At 38.8% G+C, this 13,889-nt stretch overlaps 1 protein-coding gene across 8 annotated transcripts in view; it reads right to left on the reverse strand.

The window, feature by feature from the left end:
- HECW2 (HECT, C2 and WW domain containing E3 ubiquitin protein ligase 2) overlaps positions 1-13,889 on the reverse strand; it is a 412,125-nt gene that overhangs the window by 242,230 nt on the left and 156,006 nt on the right. For all 8 annotated transcript variants that reach the window (XM_081242425.1, XM_081242421.1, XM_081242422.1 and 5 more), the window contains exon 2: positions 4,420-4,746. In XM_081242425.1, coding sequence (XP_081098551.1) covers positions 4,420-4,711 — 292 coding nt within the window. In that variant the 5' untranslated portion in view covers positions 4,712-4,746. The remainder of the gene's footprint in view (positions 1-4,419; positions 4,747-13,889) is intronic.

Here is a 13,889-nt window from a genome sequence, read left to right on the forward strand (position 1 = left end):
GGCTGCCAGCTAAAGACCACAGTGCTGTCACCCGTCCCTCACTACGTGGGATGGCAAAGTCCCCACAGAAGTGAGGCTGTCTCCAGTCCAGAGGTCAGAACAGTCCATCCTAGCCCCAGAAAAGAAATGGATATCTCTGCTTAAACCAAGGTCTCTGTCGCTCACTTTGAGGTCCCAGAGAGCCAATCTTTCTTTTAAACACAGCTGTGGTTCTGCAACTACATAAATGAGCCATCCTTAGTGTTCTAGATGTTAGGACCTGTGCCTTTTAAAGCCATTAACTGTGGAAGACGTGTTAAAACCAACAGCATGCCTGAAAATACCACATACCTCATTCCACCTACATGATACTTTTATTTCTGAATTCTAGTCTCTGTGTTCATCCCATCCCCTTAAGAGGTCTGAGGGTGCCAATTTCTCACACCTTTTTCATGCTAGGGATCTAAAACTATTAGACAATACACTAAGAAGGAGACAAACATATGGGACTCAAACTATCATTTATTATTTATTCAGAGTTCTCTGGAAATGGCTAGATGCGGAAATTAAGTGGAACCTCTTACTGTCTACCCTAAATCAAAAGCAGGGGAGAAATTTCTGCTTCAGGCCACATTGCAGTAATTAGTTCCAGACTTGCCTTCCTAATGAAGCAACTGTAAAACTAGAAGGCAGTGGTTTTCTGACATTGCACAATAGATTAAAATCCCAAAGTGAAGGGAAACTTATAAGTTGACTCCATGACCACCCAGATCTCAGCTGGGGGACTACTTCCTGGCAGTTCTTATGAGCTAAGGAGGCAGCAATCAGAGTTTGGGTCAACTGAAATGGCTAGAATCTCCAGGCAAGGCACTGGAAAGGAAAGAGCTATGGGGGGATGAAGTTCACATGGGGATCCCCCATAAGCCCTTGGCTAAGATCTGGGCTGCACATGTGCAGGGCGAGACTACCAAGGCTTCTTTCCAGAGAGCAGCTGCTACAGGACTGAGAGTGTAGTGGAGTTAAAGAAGTCAAGCAGTGCTGGAGAACACTGGAGTTACAGCTGAGCCAGAGAGAATGGTTAACATTCCAGGCATGCAGCTAAGACATCAGAAATGCCACTACTTAGGAATAAGTCCTAGAGTAAAGCCTAGTAGACATACTCTAACAAAGCCCCAAACCAAGCCCTAACGAAGTCCATAGAGGAGACCAAACTTGTAGGCTGAACGCCATCAAGCTAGAAGTGCTGCATAACTACACTGGGCTTTCCATAGATCCATTCTAACCAAGTGTTAAATCATACGCAGTAAGCTCAAGGAAATAAATCTGCCAACTAGAATAAAAACTCACATTAAAATAAAAAGTATGCCACAGAACTCAGGATTTCTACAATACAGAATCCTCAATGTCCAGTGTAAAGTAAAAAATTGCTGAATATACAAAGAAACAGGAAAATGGGACTCACGGTCAAGAGAAAAACAGACAATAAAAACGGACCCTTAGGTGACCCCCAGAGATATTGGATTTAGCAGAGAATTTAAAGCAGTTGTATTCAAATCAATTTAAAGACCTGAACAAAGATATGGTCTGACAGACTTAAGACATAGGGACTCTCATAAGAGTAATTAAACCTATAAAAAGAGAAATCCATATTCTACCAATGAAAAGTCAAATAACTGAAATTTTAAAATCCATTGGATGGGCCTGACAGGAGAATGAAGATAAAAAAAGAAAAAGTTAGTGAACTTGAAGACAGGTAAGTAGAAATGGTTGAATTTGAATACCAAAGAGATTAAAGAACAATTAACCAGAGCCTCAGGATCTTGTAGAACAATATGAAATGATGTAACGAATGTGTAACTGATGTCTCAGAAAAACAAGAAGAAAGTGAAAATAGAAAAAAATATCTGAAAATATAATGGCCAAAATTTTCACAGTTCTCATTAAAAACGTTTACTTAAAAAACTCAAAGAATCCCAACCAGGATAAATAAAAAGAAAATCACACCGAGGTACATAATAGACAAACTGCTGAAAACCAAGATAAAGAAAAAAATGTTGAAAGTAGCCAAAAGGGAAAAAAAGAAACACATTTCATATAGGGAAGCAATAATACAGAGGATACGTAAGAAAGGTACAGAAACAGCTTGAGATAAACTAAAGAAGAGTAGCACTTTTCAAAAGAGACTTATTTCCTAATTCTATTTTCCTAGCTATATCTTTGGACTAATTCCAGATTTAGGACTCTGGCCTATTCTCTAGAAAGTAAAATATAAGAACACCAAGATTTTGTGACTTTGGTCACTTGGGAATAAGGTAAACTTGGTTTTGGATCCCTTAGTTACTTCACAATTAAATACAGACAGGGAAATAAAACAAGTGAGATAAAGAAACAGAAAGAAAGTTAGGGAAAAAAGTATGAAGTAATAGGAGTCAGTGTCGTAAGTGATTCTAGCATCTTACAGATTAAGTTATTCACACACAACAAAGAACCCATCCTATGTGAGAAAATAAAATTGATTATGTCCTAAAGAAATATCACATAAGAATCATTTAAGAAGACACAACATTCTATTTGTAGCCTCCTATTAAGCATTACAAAATCTCAAATGAGAAAAAAGGCAAAAAATTATGAGAAAAGAAAAAAGTTTTATGAAATCCTAAAGGGTGAAATTACATCAAAACCAAGAGTTACTTCTAAAGTCACATCAAAACTGTAAGATTCTTTTGTGAACATAATAGAGATCAGATATAAAAATGTAATTTTAAAATCATGAATCTTCCTCACTTTGAATGTACATTTAAACACACCTGAGGAAAATGATGAACTCTGAAGACTTTTCCTTCCTTTTTTTATAATAAGAGGAAATAGAAAGATAAAAATTCATTGAATTTTTTTGTTTCTATTTCTTATACCTGGTATGATTAAACATTAAAAATTACATAAGTAAATACAAATCAATTTTATTTTAGTCAATATAAAATTCTCTGTCCAGAGAAACATAAAGTGTAATGGGTTTAACATTTTAATAAAATTTCAGCCAGGATATTACTTTGCCTCAACCAGGGTTTCTCAACCGTGGCATTGCTGACATGTGGGGACACATAATTCTTTGTTGGGAGAGGCTGTCCTGCGCATTGCAGGACATTTAGCAGCATCACTGATCTCCCATTCCCCTACCCACTTGTGCCAACCAAAAATGTCACGAGACATTGCCAAATGTCCCATAGAGCAGGGGTCCCCAACCCCCGCGCCATGGACCAGCGCTGGTCCACGGCCTGTTAGGAACCAGGCCACAGAGCAGAAGGTGACCAGCGGCAAGCGAGCGAAGCTTCATCTGCCGCTCCCCATCGTTTGCATTACAGCCTGAACCATTCCCCCCATAGCTCATATTACTGCTGGATCCACTCCCGCAACACCCGCCCACACCACCCCCCTCCCCCCCATCCATGGAAAACTTGTCTTCCACGAAACCGGTCCCTGGTACCAAAAAGGTTGGGGACCGCTGTTCTAGAGAAAGTGGGCAAAATCGCCCCTGGCAGAGAAGCACTGCATAAACCAGTCTTCCCCCGGCAACCAATCTAGTCACTAAAAAAAAAAAAACAAAGAAAGTCGCCTGACTTACAGTATACATTGAAAGCAGCAATGTCTTTCTGATAAAATATCTGTTGTTGTTAAATTTTTAAAAGAATTCCCTTCATTCAGTGAAAATGTTCTCCAGCTTTGGGGAATGTTAGATTTTATTATCAGAGTTGATTTAGATTTTCTTTATGATTGGTTAGTAGGTTTTGATTTTTGCTTTTAATTAAAGTAGATACTTATACTTTCTGGAATGTGCTATCAATCATGCACTCACCTATGAATAACAGATGCAAATCAGCTAGACAGAGTTAGGACACTTTCATTAAAACAAATAGTAACCTATTTCTAAGTCATTTGTTAGGAGAATATGACACTTTCTTTACATAATTGATCTAGGACACATCAAGGAATTTTGAAATAAAAAGATACATTAGACTACAAGTTGTTCTTAATGTAATTCAACCTTCTGAAACAGCACATTTTTTCCTATCAGTTATCTAAATCTAAACATCCTTCTCATCGGTTTAAAAATACTAGTAAATGTTAATTGCCACCTCTTTCCAAAATGCGGTTATTGATCAAGGGCAAAGTGAAGTTTTAAAAAGAAAATACTGCAGGTTCTGACATTTAATTAAGGTAGAGAGATAACCACAGTATTCCTATCAGAAAAAGGTATGTATAATTGTTGACTCTCCCCCCCCCCCCCCCCCCCCCCGGGCCAAAGAAGAAGAAAAAGTTCCTAGGATCTGGCTGCTTTAAATTATGTGTGTGAATTTCTTCCCAGGAGAAAACACAGAATAGTATAATGTCAGAGTGAAATGTATGCTCAGGTCACAAGCAAGTCCATTTCATTTGACTCACCTATGTGATAAAGGCCAATCCAATCACTGGGGTCCACCTCCTCTTTAATGTCCCAGAAGATGATGAGGTTCTGAGCTTGCCCCAGTGTGTACTCATACATGCTGGCGGTCAGGCTGGAGCGGCTCTCAGAAGTCACCAGATCGGTGTCGCTGTTGGCCCGCTGTAGAGTCATATTCTCGGGCATGGAGCTCTGGGCGGCCAGGCTCTGGAGGTTCTCTGGACTCAGTGTGTACCGCATCTGGGGATTTCGACGCCTCACAAAAAGCAGGTGCTCCCGGGCTGAGCTAGCCATGCCGTCTGCCTCTCTGAGGTTGGCTTTCTACAAAGCTGTGAGAGACAAACAAGCACAAAGCATCAGTGCTACAATGCAAGGAATTAAGTTTAAGCTTCCCAGATAAAAAGACTTTATGAGTGTTTGTTAAAGCTTAACCATGCAATAATCTCCTGCTGTCAAAATAAAACCTATTATTCTACTGTCAACGGATGACTGTCAGAAACAACTTCTACAGACTGAGGTCACAAGACAGCAAAGGCCATCAAACACCTGTGGCCCTCAATTTCACTGGGCACAGCTTCCTCAGAGCAATTAAGGAGGGGACTTCCCTAACCGTCCCTTTTATGGCTATTCTTTCTCCTTCAGAAATGGCATCCTCCTCTCCTTCACATATTCATTTGCTGATGCAATTAAATTTTAAAATAGCAAGACAGAAAATTTTGAGACATGTTCAACAGAGTTGAAATATACTAATGAGGACAAGTTCTATTTCCTTCCCATAGGAATGAAACTCACTAAACCCTTTTTCAGGAGCTTGCTCAAATGTTACCTCCTCACTTAAATAGAGTTGGCCATCCTATTTAAAACTGCAACAGCCAAGCATTTCCCATCCCTCCTTCCTGGCTTTACTTTTCTCAAAAGCAATTATTCTGATCTGATGTACCACCACATAGTACCATGCACTTATTTATTTGGTTACTGTGTACTTTCACCCACAAGAATGTAAGCTTGGGGAAAGAACACTCTTCAATAAAAGGTGACTGGAAAAATTGAGCAACCATGTGCAAAAGAATGAAACTGGACCACTGTCTTACACCATACACAAAAATCAACTGAAAATGGCTTAAAAACTTGAAATAAATCTCCGAGAAGAAAACAGAGACCAAAAATTCTTTGACATAAATCGTAGCCATATTTTTTTGGTTCTGTCTCCTAAGGCAAAGGAAACAAAAGCAAAAATAAACAAATGGGATCTAACTAAACTTAAAAGCTTTTGCACAGCAAAGGAAATCACTGAGGAAACAAAAAGACAACCTAATGAATAGAAGAAAATATTTGTAAATGATATGACTGATAAGGGGTTAATACCCAAAATATATAAACAGCTCATACAACTCAGTATCAAAAAAACCCAAACAACCCAATTAAAATATGGGCAGAAGACCTAAACAGACATTTTCCCAAACAAAACATACAGATGACCAACAGGCACATGAAAAAATGCTCAACATCGCTAATCATCGGAGAAATGCAAATCAAAACCACAATGAGGTATTGCCTCACTCCTGTCAGAATGGCTTTTATCAAAAAGAAAACAGATAACAAATGTTGGCAAGGATGTGGAGAAAAGGAAACCCTCCTGCACTGTTGGTGGGAATGTAAATCGGTACAGCCACTATGGAAAACAGTATGGAGGTTCCTTAAAAAACTAAAAATAGAACCAACCACCACGTGATACAGCAATTCCACTTCTGGGCATATATCCAAAAGAAGTGAAAACAGGATATCAAAGAGGCATCTACACTCCCATGTTCATTGCCGCATTATTCACAATAGCCAAAATATGTAAACAACCTAAGTGTCCATCAATGAATAAATGGATAAAGAAGATGCAATACATATACATACGATGGAGTATTTTCCAGCCATGAGAATAAAGGAAATCCTGCTCTTTGCAACAACACGGATGAACACTGAAGCATCATGCTAAGTGAAATAAGTCAGGGAAAGACACATACTGTATTATCTCACTTATATGTGGAATCTAAGAAAAAAGTCAAACTCTTAGAAACAGAGAGTAGAAGAGTGGTTGCCAGGGGCTGCGGGACGGGGGGTAATGGGAAGGTTGGTGAAAGGCTACAAACTCTAAATTTTCAGATGAATAAGGCCTGAGGAACTAATGTAAAACATAAATGACTACAGTTGATAACACCATATTATATAATTGAAATTTGCTGAGAGTAGAATTTAAATGTTCTCATCAAAAAACAAAAAGTGAGGTGATAGATGTGTTCATTAACTAGATGGTGGGAATCCTTGCACAACGTATATGTACATCAAATCACCACAATATAAACTTTAAATATCTTACAGTAGTATCAATTATACCTCAATAAAGCTGAAAAAAAAAAGAATGTAAGCTTCACAAATGCATCTGTTTTGTTCACTATCTTATCCCCAGTGTTTCCAACAGTGCCTGGTACACAGTAGGTGTCGATAAATGTTGAATGAAAAGATCACTGAACAGTGAGCATCCTTCTGCTAGATACTCCTTAAGCTCCTAGGAGATACTCCCTACTGTCTCCTAGATACTCCTGACTTACACCTTGAGTCCCTTTGCTGGGCCTGCCCTTTGCCAAACCTATTTCTGCCATCTAGACCCATAGTAAGCTATTTCTTTTGGCTCCCACTTGGCCTCCATCTAAAGGAACAATGCTTTTCCTGTTCAAACTTAGATCCAGTCCCCCATTCGTCCACTATGAGTCTGGTCCTAAGATATCCATTTTCTTCTCCATGGCCAGACTCTGACAGAGATTCTTTCTAAGACCTCTGTACTTTACTCTAGCACATTTGAGGTTCCATCTGCCAGTGCCTTTCCTGTCTGTCCATGGATTCACACTCCCTCACCCAGAACCCACAGGCTCTACACAGAATGAATCTGGCTTTCCTCTCACTACTCCTTTCAGGACTACATCATTCACTAATAGGTTTGTGGATTTAACATTTACTCTGCATCCCTAGTATGTGCTGCCCCCTTTAATATACTACATCTTTTCAAAAGACCACTCCTGCAAGGTGTCCTAGAATGTGAGCATAAACTTTCATGGAAAAAAAAAAAACTAATCTTGGGCTGAATATTTACATTATAACTAATAATCTTGGATACCAAGTCGGAGGTAAGTAAAGAGGAGGGTTCCCTAATTTCTCCCATCCCCTCATCCATTTCACAAACACTTGGGTGAAGGGGACATTCTACCATTGCTAAGGTCATAGTACTTGCAAATGTATCTATTCAATTAATTTCTGTCATAAAGTTGATCTCGTATTTTTAGCACTATCCCTTGAACTAAAAAATCACTGGGATTGGTGGGCAAGATGTCCTGTGTAAAAAGGACAGAAATAAAATCATAAATTTAGTACTTGCTTCCTTATGTGGTATATGGTAACTCTGACATCATATAACCCATAACTGTTAAACAACCTCAAATCCATGAATTCTAAAATTCAGGTCAACCTCTAATCTCAAGGTTTCATGAAATTTTCATTTTAGTGGATTTCGACAGGCCGTTCTTTTGTCTATAAACCCAGAGTGAGCCCAGCACCACATCAGCTTCAGCAAGCACTGTAAATAATTAACTCCTAACATGTTGTAGTCAAATAGAAAATGCAGGCTGGACATAACTAAGCCACTTCCCTGAAAGAAAGAAATAGACCAGAAACTTTACAGCTTTAAGCCACAGCAAAAGAACAACTGAAAATCACTCTGCTCTAGAAAAAAGGGGAAAAACAGGGATGTACACCAAAATTGTTTTATTTTTTTAATGACCTCCATTTAATCAGAGAGATAGGTAAACACAGTGGATAAGAGAATAAGCTCCAAAGTCTGATTTCTGGGTTTCAGTCATATTTCTACTATTAAGTTGCTTGTGATCTTGGCCAATTTATTTTAACTCTGTGTGCCTTCATCTTCCCATCTGTAAAGTAGGGACATAATAACACCTGGTTCATAGAATTTTGGAGAGAACTAAATGAATCAGTATAGGTACAGCATTTAGAACAGTGCCTGGCATATAATAAGTGCTCAATCATGTTTAGCTATTAATATTATGATGTGACTACATTCTACTTTAATTATATAATGTAGAACTGGTTTTAATCCCCTTGACCCCCCCACTTATTGGGAGAGTAGGCTATCAGTATCTGCCATTATTCAAAGCACAATCCCAAATACAGAAAGAAAAAAAAAAAAGAAAGAGCCTGGTAGGCATGAGGAAGAGCTATCCTGAAGCCCAAGCCTTAATGCCATAACAGTGGCCTGACAAGGGCCATTCTCTGGTCCTCTAGCCAGAGATAAGGGTTGGAATTTGACTTTCTCACCATTATTGGGTTCATTCATTCATTCATGCATTCAAGAAAATTTTATCGAGCACCTCCCTTGTGAAAGGGAGACACGCAACAGACAGGTCGAAAAACAAGACAGAAATGTGCAAATTTGCTAGTTTAACTGAACCCTGCAAAAAAAACATATGGAGCATCTATTAGTACACGTCTGGCATAAAGCTACAAAGTATACTAAACAGAAAAGAGAGTAAGGTTTTCTTTCAGAGTCTTTCTTTTCTTTCCCGAAGGCATGTAATTTACTCTATAGGAACTTGACTGGGGTGGGGGGAAGACAAATACACATATGAAAGAATTCAATCCTGTACTACTGACACTTCATGTATATGTACAATTTGTCCCCACAAGTATGTGATGGAGATAATAAATGCTCATGAGGCATCAGGAAGTGACAGTAATATGTATAAAGTGTTTTACATTTTTCAAAGCATTTTCACCTCTATCATCATCTCAAGTGAGACCCAGAATATTATGAATTAAATGTGAGAGATGCCACCACCTCTGTTTTCAGATGAGAAAACTGAGGATCTGTGAGGCAAAAGGTTAGCTGAAGGAGATAAAAACACTTCGGAAGTGGTTATATATTTGAGGTAAGTCTTAAAGGATTAGAGGAAAAGAAGAAATATATGAAGAAATGAATGCATTCTAATTGGAAGGATGGATATGGAGAAGCAACCAAGGATGAGAATATGAGAGGGAAGAAACAAAATAGAAAACAGAGGCTCTGCAGAACCCTGGGAAAATGATGGGAATCCTCCAAAGAAACCAAGCAGAAGCCCAGGGAGAGAGGCGGGTCTTAATACTGCCACTGAAGACATATGGTGAGCCCAGACCTGACTCAAAACATACTGATGCCCCATGAGGTTAAACCCACCCAAGGTGGCAGAGCTGGTAAGTGACAAGGGTAACAATCAAGGTAAAATAGGAGAGAGAGAAACACACAGACACACAAAAGAGAGAGAGAGAGAGAGAGAGAGACAGGAAGGGGGAAGAGGGAAGGGAAGCGGGGAGAAGGTGGGGAGGGGAGAAAGGGAGGGAGAGGGAGAGAAACATGTCTTGAAAGTCAAGGAGAGATTCTGAGGGGAGAAAGGGAGGGAGAGAAACATGTCTTGAAAGTCAAGGAGAGATTCCAAGGGAGAGCCTCAAATGTTGCAACTAATGACTGAAAAGTTACCATAGCATCTGAAAACTAGGAGGACATCCTTGGCCTTAGGAAAACCTTTTACATGGAGTGGTACAAGTGGTAAAAGCCAGACTGTTGAGGTTTGAGGAAGGAGGCTGGAAAGGTAAATGGAGGTAAAGAGTACAAACTCTTCTTCAAGAGGCTGGGCTGTAAAGGGAAGGAGAGCACGTGGTAGAGGGTGATGTGTACTGAGACAAGGTTGGGTGTGTTTGCTTGTTGTTTTTCAGCCTGAGAGAGACTTTTGCATGTTTATAATACTAGCATAGTCACTAAAAGCTCAGGAAATATCTGTTGAATGAATGAATAAATGAAAATTGAGAGAAAGAGCCAGTGAAGAAGAGAGGCTGAAGATGTAGGAAAGAGAGGAGATACATGATGGAGCAAGATGACTGAGGAGGAACAAAAGCTAGAATACAAAGGACAGGAAGAGGATCAGTCTAAACCAGCACTGCCCAATAGAAATATGATACAACCCACTTATGTAATTTTTTTTTTTTTTTTTTTTGCGGCACGCGGGCCTTTCACTGTTGTGGCCTCTCCCGTTGCGGAGCACAGGCTCCAGACGCACAGGCTCAGCGGCCATGGCTCACGGGCCCAGCCGCTCCGCGGCATGTGGGATCTTCCTGGACCGGGGCACGAACCCATGTCCCCTGCATCGGCAGGCGGACTCTCAACCACTGCGCCACCAGGGAAGCCCCACTTATGTAATTTTAAACTTTCTAGGAGCCACATTAAAAAACATTAAAAAAATGAACATTTTAATCATAACATATTTCATTTAACTCAATATATCCAAACTATTATTTCAATGTTAATATAAATAATTATTAACGAGATATTTTGCATTCTTTTTTTTTTTTTTTTTTTGTACTAAGGTGTTTAAAGCCAACACATATTCTATACTTAAAGGACATTTCAGTTCAAACTAACCACATCTCAAGAGCTTGAGAGCTTCATGTGGCAGGTGGCTCCTGGTCTGGACAGTACAGATCTAAACCACAGGAGTGCTCCCAGCTTCCAAGACAATCTGTTTCCTTTTCAACTTTATCCCACCAGAAAGGCCCTCAATGTAGCTAAGAGGAAAACATCATTAACTAGCTGACAATAATGTGTGAATAACCAAGAATTCCTTAATCCTTCCCAGGGGTTCTTTCCATGCATTTTAGCATGAAGATGCTTTTTTTCCATTATAGTTTGTTACAAGATACTAAATATAGTTCCCTGTGCAATACAGTAAATCACTGTTGTTTATTTTATATATGGTAGTATTCATCTGTTAATCCCATACTCCCAATTTATCCCTCCACCTCCTTCCCCTTGGGTAACCATAAATTTGTTTTCTATGTCTGTAAGTCTGTTTCTGTTTTGTAAATAAGTCCATTTATACTATTTTTTAGATTCCACATAAAAGTGATATCATATAATATTTGTCTTTTTCATGAAGATGCTTTTTGAGCCAAATCTCTACTTGTTATATGAAGACACCCAGTCTGGGGTAGAGAATTTTCTGGGGATGGATTTGAGGATGGGGAGGGTAACAAGTCCCAGAAACTCTTTTGGTATCTTTTATCTTCTTTTCTTCAACCCTGAAACTACAGTCTTCAAAAGCAGGAACAGTGCTCCAGTGGAGCTTATGTATAACAGGGGAAGAGATGAAGTGGGGAAGTGATCAGGTTATCTATATATTTCTCTAGCAAACACTCACATGGCACTTACTCTTTCTAAGTGATTTACAAATATATACAGGTTACTTCTAAGTCTTCTGTGTTTACCTAAATAACTGCATGTACTTAAACTTCACCCTGTCTCAATATATTCAGCTATTAAACGGAGGTAACTTTAATGTAACATGCAAGACCATTTGCAAGGATTAGGAAAATCGTAAGTGAAAGTTATTTTGTTATTTTTTAAAGTAACTACTGTTATTTTAATAAACAAATAATATAGTTCTGAATTAATTAATGCAATTAATGCCTGGGGTAGCTCTCCAGGCCTAAGAGTCTGGGGAGAGGAACTAAGACTTAGAAGACAGTTAACAGAAATCAAATGCTAAAGACCATCTTTACACATGAAAACTCACTGTGAACTCTGCCTAGTGTTGGATGACCCCATACTGAGGAATGAAAGGGAAAACAGTTCATGCTCCCCTACCTTCCTATTCAACATGGCTCCTGGCTCCCAGAGCTCAGAAATCAGCTACATTAGGATACACAGGCCTTCGAGTTATAGCTTAGGAACTCATCCACAGCTCTTAAAGAATTGTTTCCACATAAAAAAAAAATTAATTCCAACTTCCAAACCACCCCACTTTAAAGGAACTTTTAGAGCCTACCACTCACAAGCCGGTCACTGCATGTAGTGAGATGTGAGACTAGAGAGGAAGAGAAGATTAGAAGAAACTTGGGCACAGAATGTGCAGTAATTCACTTGGAACCTCACCAGTGAGCAGGGAGCCATTCCAGGCTCTTGAGTAGAAGAGTCAAAATATGAAATTTAAGCATGGGAAACTTAATCTGAAAGCTCACGTGGGGCTGACTGTAAGAGGAGTAAACAGAGGTGGGGGAAACAGAAGCTAACTGATTAGTTAAGACATCCGGCACTGAGTGCTGAAGAGAGGATTCAGCAGCACAGGAAGGAAGTATATCAATCAGGAACATTTCAAAGAAAGAACACGAGGACTCGGTGGCATATTGAACACAGGGGATAAAAGTGAGGAAGAAATTAAGACTCAATTCTGGATTTTCAATCTATGTGACAACAGAATCCCAGAAACATTAATGAGGCTGAGAAAATCAATACTACTTTGGGTGAGTTTAAAATAAATGCAATGTATCCAAGTAACTATATCCCAAAGACTCTCGCGAAGGTGGACCCCAATTGCTGGTTATTATGAGGCCAGGGATAAAACAAATACTCAAATGCAAGCTTCTGCTTCCTAATGGGCTTAGAATTTATTAGTTAAAATTGACTATGCCAATGTATCTCTAAAAGGCTCAACTCAGTGTTGAAAAAACCTCACTCAGATGTTTTACTTTACATAACTTAGATCAATGGAAAAGAAGTAAAATCAGAAAGCTGAGATTACAATGAGAGACTATTTCCAAAACTGCTTTGGAAAACTTCATTTTTCCCTCACAACATAAGTAATGTATTTTTTAAGAGTTCATGTTTCCGTAATAAATAAGATCAAACCCCATGCAAAAATGAATTTGCAAAGTTGCATAAAAACTTTAACAATCAAGCCACTCTATCTTCAGCTAAAATTTGAGTTTATAACTACCTTATTCAATGCAATGTTCTCACATGGGAAAATGAGGGCTACTCCAACAACAAGGAACGACTGCTTCACATTTTCTACTGATGTCTAAAAATTCTTCCCTTGTGTCCTGGTTTCATATCTATGCCTTCTGCAATAAGAAAGGCAAATTTTCTTCAGAATAGTATCTATGTTCTTCTGAAAACCTCTAGTAGACAAAGCTGATGGTAAGGGAAACTGATTAATACTCACCAAATTTATTAAAAAGAAAGCTAGTCCTTTAAAGCTCCTTAAACGATCCACCCACGGTAAGCCTCTGCTGAGGCTATATGTCCCATTCCCAAAGGACACAATTTAACACTATGTAGCACTCCTTTAAAAAAAAAAAAAAACCTCCCACTTCTAATTATGATTAGATCTGTACTAACCTGCTCTCTCAGGTAACAGACATCTGCTTAAATGACAACCAAAAACAAAATCGCTTTTCCTCCAGAGGTCAAGAGAGATATAATAACTAAGCAAATTGCAAAATGCTTTAGTATACAATTTCATTTCCAAAAGCAGCAGATTGTGTTTAGAAGATACAGACAGAAGCAGATGACAAATACATTAAACAAGTGTTTTTATTTAAAATATTT

This window comes from Mesoplodon bidens, assembly GCF_964165515.1.
Source record: "Mesoplodon bidens genome assembly, chromosome: 8".
Lineage (NCBI taxonomy): Eukaryota > Metazoa > Chordata > Mammalia > Artiodactyla > Ziphiidae > Mesoplodon > Mesoplodon bidens.